Source organism: Anolis sagrei, chromosome 6, assembly GCF_037176765.1.
Source record: "Anolis sagrei isolate rAnoSag1 chromosome 6, rAnoSag1.mat, whole genome shotgun sequence".
NCBI lineage: Eukaryota > Metazoa > Chordata > Lepidosauria > Squamata > Dactyloidae > Anolis > Anolis sagrei.
In genome coordinates, this window is record NC_090026.1 from 80,281,977 (window position 1) to 80,302,779 (window position 20,803).

General features: G+C 36.9%; 1 protein-coding gene across 1 annotated transcript in view; it reads left to right on the top strand.

Annotated features, from left to right (window-relative positions):
* Window positions 1-20,803, top strand: part of ZNRF2 (zinc and ring finger 2) — a 62,930-nt gene that overhangs the window by 34,615 nt on the left and 7,512 nt on the right. Inside the window, exons 2-4 of the mRNA XM_060781838.2 lie at window positions 7,458-7,553; window positions 19,208-19,313; window positions 20,349-20,430. Of these exons, the coding sequence (XP_060637821.2) occupies window positions 7,458-7,553; window positions 19,208-19,313; window positions 20,349-20,406 (260 nt within the window). The 3' untranslated portion in view covers window positions 20,407-20,430. The remainder of the gene's footprint in view (window positions 1-7,457; window positions 7,554-19,207; window positions 19,314-20,348; window positions 20,431-20,803) is intronic.

Consider the following 20,803-nt stretch of genomic DNA (forward strand, 5'->3'; position numbering starts at 1 on the left):
CAGGGTGAGGCAGCATAACTTCCTTTTTAAAAATGTGCGCCATTCAGTTGGTTGAAGATGTAGCGGAGTGCTAGTGGTCTCATTCAAGAGGCGGGAGTATAAAGTTTTGTCCTGACACAGTTCAGTCGCCATCATGCGTTGGAACAGTGAGGAGCGTGCTTTTGCCGTTGAGGCCTACTTTTCGAGCAGATTTGGAGTGGCAGGCCCGCTCTCCAGATTTGGCCCCTTGTGATTTTTTTCTATGGGTTTTTTTGAAATCCCGTGTTTATGTGAACTGTCCAAGGACCCTACAAGATTTGAAGACCAACATCCAGGAAGAAATTGCCAACACAATTCCTGCTATGCTGGCAAGAGTCATGACAAATGCCAGAAATCGGTTTACTCCGTGTATGGAGAATGGGGGACGTCACCTACCTAATTTGATCTTCAAAACTACGTAAAACAAAACTTTAGGTATGCGCCTACATTATATATATATATATATAAAATTCTGATTCATACAATGGGTTTTATTAAGTTTTGAAAAAAAGTTATGCTGCCTCACCCTGTATTATGTCAGAATCTGCCGTTAGTATTTCTCTAATGGAAGTTTCTATCACAGTTGTGTTTTGTATTAAATTCTGGCTTTTTGTTATTGATAAGGTTTTCCTTTCTTTCTTTCTTGCTGCTGTATTCCTCCAGGAACCATTAGGTACTGGTAAGTATTTCAATTCAATCAGATTTTACAAAGTTTTGCCTAGTGAGAACATTGTGTCCTCACTTACTTTGGTGAAAACTTTGTACTCTGTGGGCAAGTCTGTTTCATTGTTTTCTCAGACCATCATTACTGCTTTGTCTGAGAAGAGATAGACCTGAGAAATGGTAGGGCTCTAAAGACTTTGTTCAAACATTGTAATACGCTATAGTGCACTGTGATAAAATCCTTGGTGTTGTACACTCTCACTTTTCCTCTAGGCTATTGTGCAGCTGCAAGGAAATTGGATGCTTTTACTTCAGATTTGATTAATTGCAATTCAGGATTATGTCTGCTCCTAAAATTGTTCTTAGTCCTACCTTGTTTTTTGATGCAAGCCAATTTATTTAGCCATTTTAAAAATTGGCTTGTTGGAAACAAAGCATAGTTAAGATTCATCAGTTTTTAGAGGTACGTTGTGGTTAAATAAATAAAAATCAGAAGCTTTTGGAGTGAACAAGGCTAAGACTTGTTTTTACCACAGTTGTTAATGGTTTATTGTGATATGTATGTACAGAATTTGTTTTTGCATGTTTTCTGAGGGCAGCCATTTATTTGGTCACAGTGTTGAATTTTTTTGCTCTTGTCTTCCCCTTTCTTAACTTCAGAATTTTGCATATAATCTGATTTTCATAACTTATTTGACAACCTGAACATAAGCCTGCTCTGCTGTATGATCATGGTTAAATATATTATTTCTTGTTAATCTTGTGGATATTGGAGTTTTACAGTTCTTTTCGACTAATTAAGCTTGGTATCTTAATATATTGTTGTCATGGAACACTACTCTGTTTGGGTTGAAGATGATCTTGCATGGTTATAGTGTTCAGAGAGACTCCTTCCAAAAATAGCGGTGTGGCTCTTAAGAATTGCAAGTGCCATTCTTCTTGAGAACAGCAACTTTCCTCCTGCCTGTTTCCCCAATGGAGCCCCTTCTCCTATTCCTGAGGGGTCTCCAAAATACCATTCTGAATTGAAATGTTTCCATTTTCTTTAAACTGAATATAATCTTTATTTTTATTCAACAAAATATTTGTTGTCTCTTTGTATCTGTGAGTTCAGTGAAAACATGTGTTGTTATGTTGGTTTCCTAGAAAATTTTGAATTGAGAAAATTATCCAGAAAGTTTTCCACTGCCCCTAAATCAAATGAATTCTAAGCTAGCTTCATCATGTGACTCCATTTGTTTTGTTAAATGTGTAGGATACAAAAGTGTATGTTTTCATAATAGCTAAAATGCTTGAATTAAAATACTTAAACACCAAATACAAAGAAAATACACATTGTGTAGTTTGAATGTTTAGGTAAACTCAAAAATGTGCATGGGCATGTGGATGGACAGTGGAGGGTAAAAGAAACCTCTGTTAATTAATCTTTTGTACAGACTGCAGTATAACTTTGGTTCTAATAATTATGAAGCATCCTATCTTAAATAAAATTATAAGGAGAGATTATTTCTGTGCAGTTCCTGCCAAGAGCATTGTTATCTGTCATTTATTTCAGAAGGAAAGGTGGCACTTCATTTTCCATCTGTATTCTTATAGGCAGCATTTCTCAACCTGAGGGTCAGGACCTCTGGGGGGGGGGGGTTCATGAGGGGGGTGTTAGAGGGATCACCAAACACCATCAGAAAACACAGTATTTTCTGTTGGTCATGGGGGTTCTGTATGGGAAGTTTGGCTCAATTGTTGGTGGGGTTCAGATTGGTCTTTGATTGTAGGTGAACTATAAATCCCAGCAACTACAACTCCCAAAGGTCAAGGTCTGTTTTCCCCAAACTCCACCAGTGTTCACATTTGGGCATATTGAGTATTCGAGCCAAGTTTGGTCCAGACCCATCATTGTTTGAGTCCACAGTGGTCTCTGAATGTAAGTGAACTACAACTCCAAAACTCAAGGTTAATGCCCACCAAACCCATCTAGTATTTTCTGTTGGTCATGGGAGTTCTGTGTGCCAAGTTTGGTTCAATTCCATCATTGGTGGAGTTCAGAATGCTCTTTGATTTTAAGTGAACTATAAATCACAGCAACTGACAAAAATCAACACGCACACACACACACCAGCCCACCAGTATTCAGATTTGGGTGTATTTAGTATTTGCCAGATTTGGTCCAGTGAATGAAAATAATATTCTGCATATCAGATATTTACCTTACAATTCATAAAAGTAGCAAAATTACAGTTATGAAATTGCAACAAAAATAATGTTATGGTTGGGGGTCACTGCAACATGAGGAACTGTATTAAAGGGTCGCGGCATTAGGAAGGTTGAGAACCACTGCTTATAGATATAGTCTGTAATTAATACTTTAAATCCCTTGAAACAATAAAATGTTAGTTCTATTAATTTTTAAAGTATGAAGGCCATGCAAATAGTGTTGGAAATTTAAAATTATGTAAGCTGTAGTTGATTCCCTGCAACATATAGAAATGTTGGTACTCTTCTGATGTCTGTGCCTTTGTAGATGTTAATATTTCTGAACAGTGTGTGCCTTGGTACAGTAGAACTCAGTGGTGATTCTCCTAATGGAGCTTTCTTTACCCTACATCCAAGAAGCAAGGAATGCCAATCTCTGCTATTGATAGAAAATTCTTGGCAAGCAAAGAGAGACAAAAATAGTAATTAATCTCTAGAGTCTCAACCATCTCCATTTGTATTTGTGTGCACGTATGCGTGTGCTCTCCTTCAGCATCTGAGTGAAGGAAAAAATTTCTTCTGCATTTTAGCCTCTGTGGCATTTAGTACTGAATGGTGGGACATGTTAAGAGTTATAAAAGCTTATAGCAGTTTGTGTTTGTAACAAAATGCATGGCCAAAATGTTACCATGAAACTCAGTATAATGATACCAAGCACCTAACTATAGCTGCAAAGGCTATTTTATTGCTCTTTGCTCATTTTGTAAAGTTTTCGTGTGAGCGGGGAAAAATGGAAATTATTGGGGCTTTTCACATTTAGGACAAGTGAGCAATGAACTGATCTAGTGACCACTTGAGATCTTATAATTATGAAAAGCTTTCAGATCTTAAAACAAGTTTTAATCCTTCCTGTTAGAATACTTGATTTCAAATGGACTGCAGTTAATTTTTTAATTAAAAAATCTGATAGTTATACTTTGATCGGATTAGACTTGAATCACTTAACCCCTAAAACTGCCTTCTGTTCTTTAAACATTTAGGATTTGCTACATTGTTATCTGTGCTGAGAGCTTTAAAAATTGTACTTTTCAATGAAAACCAAACGATCTAAAGCACCTATAAATCTTCTTAGAAAGATTATTTTATAGAATACATGAGATTTGTATATAGTTCTCTCTCAATATGTTAATTTTGCTCAGTGTAGATTATTGTGAATGATAACTTGTGATAAAAAGCTCTGAATTTTAATACACAGCTTAAACAAGTTGAAGACTAAATGGTAATCATGAAAAGTATGACAAAGTTCAGTGTGTAATAATGGTTTTCTGTTAGGGTTTTATATTGTGTTTATGCATATATTTGGTCAGGTGGTGTTTTCCTTTTGAACAAAATGGAAGGAGCTCTTTCTGGATTCTGTTCATTGGTAGAAAGTGTGTGTGTCTAACCTAGTAGGAAATTTCTAGGTTGACAAATGTGTCATTTTGCCATGTGTTCCTAGCATGGCACTGTTTAAAATTGGAAGTGTGTTATCTGTCTTCATCTCTTCATAAGATTCAACAAAACTCAGGAATAAGATTGATGTTCAAAATTCAATATTATTTTCTTAAAACTCCCGCCCCCAAATCTCATCTCAGCATTTTTGTTTCCAGGATGGAAAAAGATAGCTCTGATTATTATCAGGCAGGGCCATTTTTCACATATTACATTTTCATATACCACAGAGAGAGTATTATTTCCATGTTTCAATATAAGTAGAGTAAGAAGCATTTGCAAAAGTTCCTTTAAATTGAGGTACGTAATAGGCTTGCCAATGGAAAGATGCAGTCAAGTGGCATCTGATTCTGGTAACTTTTATTATGTCAGCAAAGTTGACATCTATTTTACTGTCAAGAGATTACTGGATAATACTCACAGCATCCAGTCTTTGGTGGACTGTATGTAATTTTCTATTTTGCCAACAATTTCTCTCCTCATCCCAATCTATGCAGGCTAAGTCATGCATGAGGCAGCAAACAAACTCTTTAATAATTACTGATGAACATTGCTATGGGGCAGAGAAATTCCTGTAGTCTGCCATGGACAAATTTACTCTGTTGATAAAGGAAGGAACATTGTACAGTTTCTGGTACAAAATGCTAAGCAGAAATTAAAGCTACAGAAACATCTTGTACCATAAATCTTTAGACTTAGGTAGAAGTTGTTTTCTTTTTTAAATGCACTGGATTTCTTGTCATTTTCATATTCATAATGCCTGAAACTAGATTCATTTCTGAGTGGTATGTTGTTATGCATTTAATCTAAAAGCCTTTTAAATTCACTTGATGTCATTAACTAACATTCTTACATTGAAGTTAATTTGGGAAATCAAAATGTTGAGCAGTATTACAGTAAAACAATTAAAATCTTGATAGTATGCTTCTGCTCTGATAGGGTGATGAGAAGGGGAAATAGCATTTATTGCCATATTTCAGTACCATAGTAATCATTCTGTAGGATTTTGTTTTGAGAATTGTGGTTGGTGTAACATTGTAGCATTTACAGTTTATTTTATATCATCAAATGTGCAGGGTTCATAAGCCAGACTCTGTCATCTACATTCTTTTCATGAAGTGGTATGATTTTGGCTGGGATTTGAAGCCAAAGGAAAACATAAGACAGAGGGTTAATGTGTATAAAAACATCCCCTCCAAGCCATGACATCTGTTTTACACTCTGATACATGTTACAATGTGGTGTCAGTTTGCTTTAAAAAATGTTCTTAATTTTTTTTTTGGTTGGAATATATAGAAAGCATTACGTATATGTATTTGTGGATCCTAAGACCTAATAAAAACATTTGTAGCATTTGGGGCCTTTTACAGTGACTTGTGGATATTTATTCTCTTGCTCAATGTTTCTAGATTTTAGACCAGGAATATACTAACAGTGGTTTCAAGTACAATTGTCTCACATTTAATGTCTGCTCCTTGATCACTATAAAAATGATATGTCAAGTGCTGAAGCTAATTTTTCCTCAGTACTTGCGTGATGTTTAAAAATGAATCTGTGGCAATGTATTTGTATTATGTTATCTGATGTATTTCCTTTTTTCTTTTACATTATATATACAGTACCGCCTTTACACAATAAAAATGTATTTTAAAAAAAATGATTCCGTGGCTGCATTATCTGCAGAATCTGTGGAAGCATTCTTATCTTCTCATATGTTTTCTAAGATGTAACTACTGTTGGAAAAACAACAGTAATTGAAACTTGAAAAGAGAAAATGCCATTAGAGTGTCCCGAGATTTAGAACCACTACTTTTGTTCTTTCTTTGAAGAACTTGTAAGTTTGAGCTGTAGAGATGATATCCTTCATAGATCTTAAAGAATATTTATTGAAAAGTATTGCACTGATGATGGGATATGTGTGTGTGCATATTACTATTTATAGAATTACTTTCTATAGTCAGAAACATCACAATTCTTTGGGTGCCCACAGTAACATTGAAGTGTACTTGTCAGCGCTGTAAGCTTACGTTTAATATTTGTATGTTCCTGCAGACACTGGCAAAAACCTTGAATATAATTCTTTTGAGTAGTAATGGTAATTTTCTTGTTTAATATTAAGCAATGCCATTCTTCCACTTTCACTTCAATCCATGTAGAACTTACAAAACAGCCTTATCTGCTAGTCAGGAAGATTTGGGAATGCTTCAGTGTTTTAATCTCTGTAAAATCGCTAATAATTATTGAATGATAACATTTAAATTGTACTTATAAGTTTAGAAATGAGTCTAACCCAATATGTTTCTCTAGTGAAAAGGGAGAGGTGCTTGTTCATATACTTCCAGATAAAAGCTAAGATTTTCAGAAATGAAGCATTAAATCGAATGCTGTACCAGAGACCAGAGTTTATAATACTTTATGTGACCGATTGTGCAGATGTCTAGCCATCCTGACCTAGTTTGTGAAAAACTAATTGAATCATTTCCAGGCATGATTATTGAGTTGATTGTAGCATAGAGAGATTCTGCAATATACAAAAAAAAAAGGTTGCCACAAGCATTTTCAGAGGTTATATCCATTAGGATGAAGCTGGTAGTGTCAGTAATGTGAATCTACAGATATGTAAGTTCAGTTATACTTAGGTTATTGCCCAAATTCACAGCATATTTTGGGTTCATTTTTCTTAGTTAAGAAATGTTCTCAAACCAATTTCCAACTCTTTGACTCTACCTGCTTTCCACCCTTCCAATGAATTCAAACATGTGATTATTGGTTCTTAAAATTAGGGAAATTTTGTCATTCTTAATATAGTATAATTTAGTTTGAATGCAATCAGTTGTCATATTGAATGAGACAATTTCTACTCAGACATAACCTCGAATAAAAATGCAAGGAAGAACCAATGCACATAACTGATAAACATAGACTTGATGAAGCTAAGCAGAAGGTAGTTGTGCTCTGAAAGAGTATTGCCTTGAAATAGCTGCATGATGACATTTTTATATCTTTTATTTTGATTTATATATAAGTATCAACTTTTTCAGAAAAGTTGTCACGTATTTCAACATTTGTCTTTGCTTTGTTCTTTATTTATTTAGGTTTCAAGTGCCCTGTTTGTTCCAAGTTTGTATCTTCGGATGAAATGGACTTACATCTTGTGATGTGCTTGACAAAACCAAGGATAACATACAATGGTAAGAAAGTAAGCTAATTACTACTTGTAATACAGTAATTGGATTGATACTGCATCAGCTAAGCCTGCCAAATTGGAGACTTTTTTTTTAAAAAAAATTAGCAACTACAGAGCTTTCTAATGCTTACTCAATATGGATACATATCTCAACTTTCTAACAGAATTTCTGATCATTTTTTCTTTTCCCCAACTGTGTTCTCTCTCCAAGATGCTTACCTTTCTTTTCTCTTTTCAAGGGCCTTATTTAGAAAGCTAAAGGGCCCTGTAGCTAGAGGAATGCTTGAACTTGCAATCTTTGTATTTCAGAAGAGCCAGATGTGACGAGTCTTTCATGGTTTCCTCACCTCTCCTACGCAATTTAAACTACTCTATGTAAACAAAAAGTCTTATGGCACCTAACATGTTTTATTCATCATGGGACTTACATGGGCTCAAAACAGATTGAACTCGTAAGCTTTTAAAGTTGCCACAAAACTCTTTTGTTGTTTTTGGTGCAATAGGCTAGAATCATGAAGTTGGAAGAAACCACAAGGGCTGTCGAGTCCAACCCTCTGCCTTGCAGAAAAATACAGTCAGAGCACTCCACTGACAGGTCACCATCCAGCCCCTGCTTAAAAATCTTCAAAGAAGGAGACTCCACCACATTATCAGCCAGTATATTCCACTGCTGAACAGTTTCCTAATAGGTGGAATCTCTTCTCCTGCAAGTTAAATCTATTGTTCTACGTCCTAGTCTCTAGAGCAGCAGAAAAGAAACTTTCCCCCTTCTCAATGTGACATACAGTCCTCCCCCAGAAATCTTCTCAGATCTTCAGCTTTGCTTCTACTAAAATAATAATGAGGAAGCTGTACCCATGTAGATTTCTCACACTTCTCTGAGCCCCACTGATCATTCCCTTGACCTGTCTCCCACTGTTTTAGTCCAAATAAAAAGTTTCAAAATCAATTAGCAGTTCCAAGAGCTTCCTAAATTTCAAAGATAGGACTCAGCTGACTCCTGGAAGCACTGGCTGCCTAGTTTCGATGCATGGTTGTTATATGTACAGTTTTATAAAATTATGCAAACAATAAAGGAAAAGTATTTAAGTTATAACGATAGAAACTTGAAAGCCCATTGCATAAACAATTCAGCCTTTACACAAATCACTAGAAGACCGATAAACGAGCCAGTTGATCCAGAGAACTAGCGAAGTCTCTTAGGTCTCATTGTTGCTTTCTATCAGCTATACATATACATTGAAACACAAATAACACTGTTAGTGATGGTTCATTGCAGTGGTAAACAAGTATGAGAAAATAATACATTTCAAGATTCACAAGCAGTTTGAAAGCAACTTTGCCATATAGGTACTGTAGATACAGCCCATAGTAAATATTATATCAGAGATGCCTAATCTAGTTCTTACAATTATCATAATCACATTTAAAAATACTTTCCAAATATTACTAGCTTCATGGTAGGCATTAACAGAAAAGGAGGCAGAAAGATGATTTTCCTCCCATTGGATATGGGGGAGGGGGCTTTCCTTTTTTAGTAGTTGATTTGGTTTTTATGTTAGGTGTTGACACAGTAAAGACATTCAATCACTGTTCCACCACTGCTCACATTTTTCTGCATTTTATTCCATGCTTTTTGTGGTCACTTGTGTTAACCAGGCTAATACTTAAAGGCAGAGCTGTGCTACTGCAGAAAGTAATTTTTCATATGACATGCCTGTGAAAGCCCATTGAAGAACAAAATTTATTCAAACAGCTCAAGAAGGTGATGGCAAACAGTTCTGATTCTATGCTTGTTTTGGATGTTTTGTTTTTTTTACTGTTTAAGTGTGGCCTTGAACATACTATCTTGTTAAGATATAATATACAAGATGGTTAGCTATAGTAATTGTATATATTTGTTTTCTACCCAAGTGAGCTATTTAATTAACTGGGACTAGAACACTACCTTGAACCAGTTTAACCCACACCGAGTAAGGGTGTGTGTGTGTGTGTGTTCATTTTCTTGCTTGTCACTTTACTGTCTGCTGTAGTAATTGAACTTGCAGGCTTTATTTGTTTAATATTTCTCAAAAATGGGACCCAAGGTGGTTCACAAATGGGTGAAATCAAAATATATGAATTAAAAATCTTTAATTCAGATTGCAGATATGCAGATATCTTAGATCTCTTAATGCAGATATCCTAGATCTCTTTATCAGAGATCTAGGATATCTGTATGCCCACCCCCCTCCAAACACTCCACCTGGTCACGCCCAGTACTTTTTAATTTTAATTATTACATTTGGCCCTGCCATTGATTTTAATTGCGTCATTGTGTGTTGTTAATGTTATTGCTTTGTTTTTGAGTTATTTTGTTGTTGTTATTATTGTTATTGTTTTTACTATTGTATTTTGGCTCGGCCTCATGTAAGCTGCACCGAGTCCTTCAGGAGATGGTAGTGGGGTACAAATAAAGGTTTATTATTATTATTTTATTAAAAATGAGTTCTAAATGTTAAAATACATTTAGATATCATATTAAACACCAGTACTTCAAAACAAGTGTGGTGTAGTTGTTTGAGCATTGGACTATGACTCTGGAGATCAGGGTTTAAATCCCTGCTTGTCCATGGGTGACCTTGAGCAAATCACACACTCTCAGCTTCAGATGGAAAAGGTGACCCCCTCTGAACAAATCTTGCCAAGAAAACCCCATGTTAGGTTTGCCATAAGTCAGAAATGACTTGAAGGCACACAACAGCATCTATCAATGGGATCAATAACCATGGTTTCACTTGTCCACATCTGACAAAGTAAGTTCTCTCTAGGCATTTTCTAGGACCTCCAGTGCAATGTTAAGGTGTTTTCAAGGCAGAAATCATTCAGTTCAATTGGATTCATATTATCTCCAGATTCACTTATTTGCGCAAAGTCCAGGGACATATCCCTCATGGGTCGTACTGTATTGCAGAATGCTTTGTTGTAATGCCTTGCCAGTGGGTGAATACTGATGATAATTTACCAAATGATAACTTGGTATTTTGTATATGCTGTCTTACATTCAGAACACCAGTTGACTGCTTCCCAAGGACAAGTGTTTTGTGCAGGAGGGCATCAGCATTATATCTCTTCTCAGAAATTTCATTTGTATTGAAGCTTGAAGTAGCAGGAATTTCTAATGTTGTTTCTTACCTTTTTACTTTTTCCTTCCAGAGTGTAAATGAGAGGTATCCCTGGTTCTCAAATGTCCTTTTTACATTTCCAAGGACTTTGGGGAGGGAGATTATGTTAGTCACCAATATGGTTCATATATCAATACTTATTTGGGTGCCACTGTAAGCCAGAGTTCCCAGTTTAGCATTTATGAACTGTGTTGACAGTGCATGAGGCCCATTTGATTCCTTTTATCTCTACAAGCCAAGAATCACATATGGGGTTTGTACTTCGACTTGTAGGAAGAGTGGTAAGACAGAGGTTCTGGCACAAATGACCTGAACACTTTTCTTTCTTCATTAGCTTAGCCATTTTTTCTGATGCAAAGAACCAAGCTGGTTGCATGTACCAGCTTATCATTCATGAACAGTAAACCAGGATTTCTTGGAAATCCGCTCCTTATTGCAAGTAAACGTGGCTGCCGTTAATGGATAAATTTTGTATAACAACTTCATAACAGATGGTGTTGTCCTCTGCCAGCTCTTTAAACTGAACTTCTTGGCAATAAAAGGTAAAAGTTTTCCCCTGACATTAAGTCCAGTCATATCCAACTCTGAGGGTTGGTGCTCATCTCCATTTCTAAGCCAAAGAGCCAGCGTTGTTAGCAGACACCTCCAAGATCATGCAGTCGACATGATTGCATGGAGCGCCATTATCTGTTTTAATTCGTATCCTGACTTTTTTGCAGTAAGTTTGCATGATTGGGTGAATTTAATGCACTTGTGAGTTAGCTCTATTTTGGAAGACAGGTTGTGGGTAACACTGCCACAATCACATTGTGTCTTCATTATGAATCTTCATATTGTGTCTGATTCAGTCTGTGTCAAGATGGTTTACAATACACACTTTGAAGTGTGTTGATGTTTTTAAGTTTGCCAAGAAAGTGAGCTAACGTACAAGATTAGTTTGGTTAGCTTTTTACTCTTGGTTTTTCTCCAATTGAAGGGCCATGTACAGGTTTGAGCTTCCATATCTTTTGCACATAGAAGGGATTACTGAAATGGGACAGATTGGACATCCTAAATTATTGAAGACTCCTGCAGTGGAGGAGTTCCAAACATGAGGGTAAACCGAGTGAAGAAAGGACATGTTGCCTACCTGTAACTTGACTTTGAGTAACCATCTCTGAAATTGCACAAGTGGGGTTATTCTGCATCTGCGAAGAGCATCATTCAGAACTTTCTAGAGCAGGGGTTCTCAAATTCTGCTCTGTGGAGTCCTTTGCGCTCCACGAGTGATAGTCAGGGATTCCACTGTACCATGCTGCTTCTTGCCCCTTCTTCTTTCCTCCTTTCCTCATCCTTCCTCCTCCTACCACCCTCCCCTTCCCCCCTCCCCTTCCTCCCTCCCCCTCCCCTCCCCTTCCCCTCCTCTCCTCCTCCCCTCCTCCTGAGATATGCAAGGAAATTAAAGTTTGGAGCTGCTGAAACTGCCACTGTCCTCCTGATGCACAGACCCTTTCTTCCTCGCCTCTCTCGTCCACACTCTTTTCCTAGCCACCCAATCCCACCTCCCTCTTCCAAAACCCTATTTCTTTGCTTCCAAAACCCTATTTCTCTCTGTGAGAAAACTGGCTTGAAAAGTGCAGGGCTTCAAGGCCAGTCCAAGGAGCCTGAAGTAGCAACAGCAGGTGGAATCAAGTGAAGTGTTGAGGGATAAGGAGGGTTCCCAGGAGAAACCACCGGTAGCTATGTTGATCAACAAAAGTCTTTGTTTACAAATCAGAACTGAAAATAGATTATGCTGGTCTGAGAGATTACATGGGAAAGTTGGGGAGAAAATGCACGGGAGACATAATGTTTTCATGGGTGTCTATTAAACACTTTAACTTTAACAGCAGTCAGGCAATGCTGTGTTGGAGTGAGAAGCTAAGCCCGAGTCTCTTATTCTTGCTTCAAGTCAAGCCTTGGTTTTGGATTTTAATATCCTGGAAATTTTCTATGTTCTCCTGTTCAATATCTGTGATTTCTGGCTGTTCCTGTACTTTGTCACCTCTGGAACTTTATGAGACATTTGGGTTATTGTTTAGTTATCACCTGTTGCTAAACCTTTTTGGATTATATATCTTTTTTATTCCTGCTTTTTAATATGCTTTTTATGTGTCGACCTTTGCAACCCGAAAGACAGTTGCATCTGTCAAGTAGGAAAATAAGGTACCACCTTAAAGTGGGGAAGCTATATTAACTGATTTATGAGGCCATAAAGAAGACTCCAGCAAAAACATTCTGGCGGGGAAGAATGCGGAAGTGCTTCATCAGTGTCGCAGATGGACGATGAAAGCGACAGCTCCCCTGGCGGCCAGAAAAAGTTAAATAGCCTCTGTGTATGTCTGTATATGTTTGTATGTCAAAAATCGACATTGAACGTTTGCCATATATGTGTACACTGTAATCCGCCCTTATATTTCTAGACTCTTGTGTGTGCAGTGGTCTTAGATGTTTCCAGGCCTGAAGTGCGACAATAACAACAATATAATAATAATAATAATAATAATAATAATGACTAGGTGGGCATATTATGTGTGCTTTTCTTGCATCGCAGAAGAGAGTTGGACTGGATGCCCCCTGGGGTTGCTCCTATTACTATTATTATTACTACTACTAGTAGTACTACAGAAACTGAATTGCCATCTGCCAGGGCACTTTGTGCTTTTCCTGCATGGCATAAGGGGGTTGACTGGATGACCCCTGGGGTTGCTCCTGTTGTTGTTGTTGTTACTATTACAGAAACTGAATGGCCATCTGTTGGGGGTGCTTTTATTGTGTTTTTCTTGCCTGGCATATGGGGGTTGGACTGGATGGCCCTTGAGGTCATCCATCTGCCTCTGACCCGGCCCATGTGTCAAATTTTAAAACAATGAAGCCTCTGTGTCCAAAAGTTTGCCCATGTCTGTGTGAGATATATATATCACACTGGGAACGAAGATCCGCATAGTTAAAGCAATGGTATTCCCTGTAGTCACCTACGGATGTGAGACCTGGACTTTAGGGAAGGCTGAGCGAAGGAAGATAAATGCTTTTGAACTGTGGTGTTGGAGGAAAGTTCTGAGAGTGCCTTGGACCGCCAGAATATCCAACCAGTCCATACTTCAGGAAATAAAGCCCAACTGCTCATTGGAGGGAAGGATAGTAGGGGCAAAGATGAAGTACTTTGGCCATGTCATGAGAAGAAAGGAAAGCTTGGAGAAGACAGTGATGCTAGGGAAAATGGAAGGAAAAAGGAAGAGGGGCCGACCAAGATGGATGGATGGCATCCTTGAAGTGACTGGATTGACCTTGAAGGAGCTGGGGGTGGTGACGGCCAACAGGGAGTTCTTGCGTGGGCTGGTCCATGAGGTCACAAAGAGTCGGAAACGAATGAACAACAACAACACACACACACATTTATTAGGGTTCCATGAGAAATGTTTGCTTCATAAAGGGCTCCACAGCTGAAAATGTTTGAGAACCCCTGTTCTAGAGCTTTGCAAAAGTCTTTTGGTGGTGACCTTGCCCACTCTTCGGGTTCCATACCTAAGCACTTCCTTCCTAAACCCTCAGATGTTTTTTGTCCACTGCAGCAGCAGTAAAAAAAAAATCATTTGCTAGCAATGTTGGTGGGTTATCCTGGATGCCCTGATGGAATGATAAGCTTTTGCATAATGGTTATGCCTTATTTGATAATACAGTTTTCTCTATCACGTTTTTCTAAAATATCACTAATACTCAGTGGTCATTGTGCTAATTTGGGAACTCTTCAAAATTGCCATATTTGTTGTATTTGGAAAAACAACAACTTATTTGTGCAACAAATGACATATTTTCAGAAGCTTCCAAATGTGATTGGCACTAGAAGAGGAAAAAGTTGGGGCTAAGGCCATTTTTGGTACCTCAAAATTATATAGTATTAATATCTTAACAACTAAGGAGGGTGTGTTTGGATGCATGCATGTGCTCACCCACTATTTGTTGTTTTGTGCCTTCAAGTTATTCCAGACTTATGGGGCCCAAAGGTGAATCTGTTGCATGGTTTTCTTGGCAAGATTGGTTTAGTGGAGGTTTGACTTGGCAACTGAATCTGGTTGGAACATACCAGAATTGGCTATGTAAGCGAAGCAGTATAATTAAATTGGGCTGTGGGACTCAGTGTGATGACTTAATTCTGGGAGGATGAAACTGAAGTATCAGAACTTCTCTTGAAGTGTATTTTAATTCATAAGGCTGAGAATGACCAAATGGCTAGAAAGCTGCTCTCCTCTTGAATATAATCATGGAAATAAGAACCTTTCTCAAAGAACTCTGAGACTAACAAGTTTATTGATTATGCATAGACTGCCCCATTTACAGAGAATACCTGCAGAATCTCCAAAAAGCATTTGACTTGCTTTGTTGTAGTGTTTTAATAGTAGTACTACTACTACTAGTAGTAGTAATAATAATTTTATCTCCCTCTCTCTCTCTCTCTCTCTCTCTCTCTATATATATATATATATATGCACCATATTTCTATAAAATATGTATTAAATGCACAATGCCGAGATTAAAACACAGGACACACGTTTAAAATTGATGTAAATACTTAGTAAATACAATCCATAGTAATATGTACATGAACATTAAACCTCTTATTTCTTTTGTTACTTCTCCAGTACCCTAATATAGTTGACTTAATTAATGCTATAGAAGTTTTCAGTAAAATAGAGGAGGGAAATCTCTGACCCAGAGGACTAATCCAGGCCAACAGGGGCTGTATCTGGTATTGAGCATAAAATACCAACATCAAGAAAAATGCTAGAATACAAGTAAAAATACTGGTTTAAGTAAAGCGGGAATTACATGTTACCTTTGCATCATTTCATTACGGATATCTAGGGGAGCCCAAATCCATATTATCATCTTTGAAGAATTAGGAAAGTTAATTATTAAAAATTTGACTAGCTATTTGATAGATATTTTCTCATGAATAAATCTCTAAATCTGTGCTCTGTATGTTTGCATCCCATAACTTGTATTCATTTGAGCTTCTCATAGAAATGTCACAGGCTGTAATTTTTTCTTTTAATGGCCTTCTGGCCCATTTCCAGATATACTTCTAGCAGCTGCTGATGAAGTAGGCTCCAGTCCACAAAAGCTTTTGTCACAATAAATCTGTTAGTCCTTAAGGTGCCATAAGATGGTGATATTTTTGCATTTAGCACTGCTTAAATCTTATACAGTATTTCCAGTAATAGTGTTGTCTATCAATCAAGTAAGATACTTTTTGTTGGAAATGTTTTTGAAAAGTTGGTGCATTTTTTATAGTTTGCTAACACAAAATTTAGTCAGTTGTTACAACTGATTTTGAGAAACATACCGAACATCCCGCTATCCATATGCTATGACTTTACCTGTATAATTATTTTTTAAAATAATTGTATGTAAGATTTCTTACAAATGTACAGACTTTTAAAGCACCAGTCTTCACATACAGAAATTGGTATAATATTGGTATGAGTGTTTGTGTGATTGGATTGGATTGATTTGAATGTTGGACTAAGACTTCTGGAGACTAGCATCTGAATCAATAGTTAGCCATGGAAATCTGCTGGGTGATTTCGTGGGTCATGCTTGTTCATTTCGATGACAATGGAAAATGCTCTCTGAATGAAGCTTCTAAAACAGTGCTTCCTAACCTGTGGTCCATGGACCACCAGTGGTCCAAAAGAACGAAAATATGGTCTGCAGCCTCACCATTACTACCCCATTGTCTTGAAACCATATGGCAACGAGAGCAATTGGTCTTGTGTAACCCTCTTATAGTGCCAAGGCAATAGGGATGTTGGGAGGGGAAAGATTGCTACTACCATATCAGCTCTAGATTATAAAATAAGGTTTTCTGTGGGCGAGCAGCTGACGACTTCTTGATGGCATATATTCTGTATCGGAAACTAAAGCCGATGCGGTCTATCCAATGCAGTTTTCTGAATCAGCACCCCAAATAACCAAACTGAATCTAAAGTTGACCAAAAACTGATTTGTAACCCTTTTGGTACTAATGCTGGAGAGTGGTCCCTGGTCAAAAAAAGGTTGGGAACCACTGTTATCACTAGCCAAAGAATAGCATTTCACTTTCAGAAATTTCTGTAGTGTGACCAAAGCACTTAACCTTGCTCTTGATTTTGTGCATCTTGTGTGCTGCATTTATGATCTGCTATCATGGTGGGTTCAAGAACAAATAAAACTATACACGTAACATGCCTGATTTTTAATCAGATCAGTAGTGCTTCTTTTTCATGAGTTTTAAGTGCTTGTCTCTATGTGTCTCTGTCTCTCTCTCCTTCTCTCCTTCCCAGTCTTTCCTGCTCTTGCTTCTGCTAAAACGGATTTGTTTTGGATGCTTCATCTGAATCACAAATATTTGTTATGCAGCAGAGCATAGAGTGTTAGCATAGATGCTTTTATGAAACCGGTATTAGTCGATCGCACAGGTTTTTGTGTTACTGTCTTCTTAACTTATGCTGTCTTGAACTTTTACTCAGAGAGTTGATTTTTTGTTTTGCATTTTGGGTACATGAATTTTCATAGCTGTAGATAGAAGCATGTGATGTAATTAGTAATTCAGGATGTCTCATTGAAAAGGGAAATGGCATCTCATGGTCTTTCAGTAGCTATCTTTACTAGTGTAAATACATTTGTGTGTAAGAATAAAAAAATCATGGCTAACCTGTGTATATGTAACCTCTTCTGGAGGCATCTGGCATCTAAAGTAGGGTTAAGTGAAGCCAGGTTAACTGGAAGAGGAAATCTGGGTTCTCCTCTTCAAAGCAATGGATTTCATTTAGTGGGGGATGCAAAAGCCACCTGTCCATTCTGTCAGCAGACAGTGTACTAGTCATAATGCAGCAACAGAAGCCTAGAAAGCAAGACGAGGCAGTTTACTTTAAGAATCTTTTGTGTATTTGTGCTGTACTCATGTCCTCTTTCTTTCTGTGCATACACAACTGATAATAAATTAGGACAGAAGTGTTTGTATTTAGAATACTGATATCAGTATACTTACAATCATTCCTGTTCTAGAAATGATCATGAACATCAGTTAATGGAGGTGAATATGCATTGGAGAATTAAAAATGTACCAACAACCACCCCAATTATCACTATTTGTTTGTGTCTCTTTTATAGTTGGAAAACTGTAAGCTTGAAATATTATTGAATGTTCTCTTGCTATGTACATTTACTACTGCTGGTTAAAAAGGGACAGGTTGTTTTCATTAAAGAATTCTCTGACACAAATGCCCTGATTGGCATTTACTGTACTTTTCTCTGCCTTTTGACCCTACAAAGGTTCCAGAACACACAAAAAAAATGTCTGGAAATTAGCAACAGTATTCTGGATTGTATTTTCAAAGGAACATTGCCATGACATCTATATGGACCATGAGTAGGTGTATTCTTTGACCCTTTAAGTAAATTACACAGCTCTGAAGTGGTGCTGATATTTATTGATTAATTTATTTAATATCCTGCCCTTTTCCTGGTATGGACTTCAAGGCATCATACAATAATTTAAAACGAAATGCAGTTTAAAAAAAGAATACACAGCCAGCCAGTGTTCAGTGTCTGATTATGATTTTCAAGGTCTAACCAATGAGGAGGGCCTATGATCTGTTAATATCGTCTGTATTGTCCATTTTGTCAGTTTGAGTAAAATCCAGCAGGCAGGACATCCAGACATATAGAATTTTCGCAAATAGATTAAAGCATGCAGATTTATTTTACAGAACTTCTTCCTCAACTTTCCCGAACTTTGTGTCATCTGGAAACTATAAAGCACAATTTGCAATCAGCTAGTGAGTGAATAGGCTTTTATTTCATTTTGTTTTGCAACAAGATTGTGGTGATGCTTTCAACAGTAACAGTAGTGTGCAACAAAACTACATATCATTTATGAATGATGACCTTTATGCTACTCCTCCATGTTCAGGGTACAAGTGAGAAGCTCTGATTTCACTGAGCTGTTTTAGGTTCTACCACTCAAAGTCCTTTGTATTTCCTACCAGGAGATTCCCCCAATACTGCTTATGAAAACTGAGTGTCTGTCTCTCCCCCCCCCCCCCCCCAAGATTTTATTGTGTGTGTCAGATGCCATTTTATTACCTAAGCATCTACAGATGAAAGATTGATAGCTTAACTAACAGTCCAAGTCAGATTCAAAAGAGACAGAAACTCAGTTTTTCCAAACCTGCACATAGATAAGTGTGTCCACAATGGAATAACAGGTGTATATTCAGTGTCCACGGGATGAATGTTTGAGAATGGTGGAACATTCTAGAAGAGGGCATGTGAAGCATTATGTAAATTTTTCCTATATCTCAACAGCAAGTTTCACAAGAGTCTTCAATTATAACTATTTGATTTTTTAAATAAGTATTAACTTGAAATCTGTTTTCTTTAAGAATGTTAATGCTATCTATCTATTGCCATTTATCTTTGCCTATTTTTGTAGAGGATGTGCTGAGCAAAGATACTGGGGAGTGTGCAATATGTCTGGAAGAGCTGCAGCAAGGGGATACAATAGCACGATTGCCTTGTCTATGTATATATCATAAAGGGTAAGTACATGCAAAATATAGTTCAATAGCTTGTTATTGTTCAGCTACTTTCCCAACCACACAAGTAGACTTCTGTCGATACAGCAAGGACTTTCCTTCCTCTCATCCTCCCAATACTACTATCACATCAGTATATTTAATTTTCTAGTTTATTTTTCTGTTTTTCTTGAGCTTTTTTGCCATTAAAATTATTCTCAATTTGTCGGTTTTTTCTGTGAAATGCATTTATCTTCCCACATAATGTATTATTTTCTTGTTCCCAAATATTGGGAACATTCTAGAATAGAGGCTCTCAAACTTTTTAAGCAGAGTTGTTGTGTACCTGCAGGTAGTTTCAGACTCAGGGAGACTGAGTCTAAAGTTTAGGGCAGGAACCAGGTAAATGACCTTGGGGGACCACATCCAGCCCGTGGGCCCTTTAATTTGAGAACCCCTGTTCTAGAACTTTAACCATTAGACAGCCATCCTCTCTCTCTACTCTGCTCCATTTTTTACAAAATCTGTGTGGTGTGGTTTGACGATGAAGCAGGTACTTTCCCATTCTGCACTCAAGATACATTTACTGTAGTATTCATTACAAGCATTACAAACATTTGCATTTTGTCTGTTGACTTTAAACAAGAAGCCCTGAAATGGTTTATTTTAAAGTCGTTTTTATTTTTGTGCATTGGATGTTTGGGAATGTTTTGTGTTTCTCCATTGTATGAACAGCAAAGAAGACAATCTGTACTTCTGTTAGTGATTTCCTAAAATTATATTGTATTGAGGAAAACGGCTTCTTTTCATAGGGCCTTCAGAAAAGGTGCTTTCACTGAGGATTGGCCATGTTTAAATTAAATATATAAATTTTATTAATTACTCAGTTAAAATAAATAAATGGTAAAATGTTTATTATTGACAACTATTTTTATATTTGGAAAGTGAGAGCAGAAATGTTTTCTTGGTTTTATTGGAACCATCTAAAAAGTAGCATTCTGTTTCTGCCTTAGATTTATTTTTTGCCTTTGTTGTTTTTATTTTCTCTCCTTCTCATAGATGCATAGATGAATGGTTTGAAGTAAACAGATCTTGTCCTGAGCATCCCTCAGATTAATGATAAAGATTCCTGTTTTTGAAGGTAACTGTGGTTCCTTTTTGTTAGTATAACTAAGAAAGTTAAGTTAAATTTAACTATTATGAATCAAAGTTATCTCACTGACCTAATCAGAGAAAAATAGCTTTATAAATAAATAAATAAATAAATAAATAAATAAATGCCCTAAAGATACACAATCCTGTCACAAGTATTAACCAGGGTCAGACGTGGTAAATACAGGAAAAAGAGACCACTAATGAATACCATGTAATATAGTTAGCTATATTTCAAAGGAAGAAACTGGCATCAGAAAATGATATAAAATTCATAGGGGTGCGACTTAAAGACATGCACACATTTATTGCTTCTCAGCTGCTCAAGAATATTTTTAAAACTTTAAACGTAAGCTGATAAG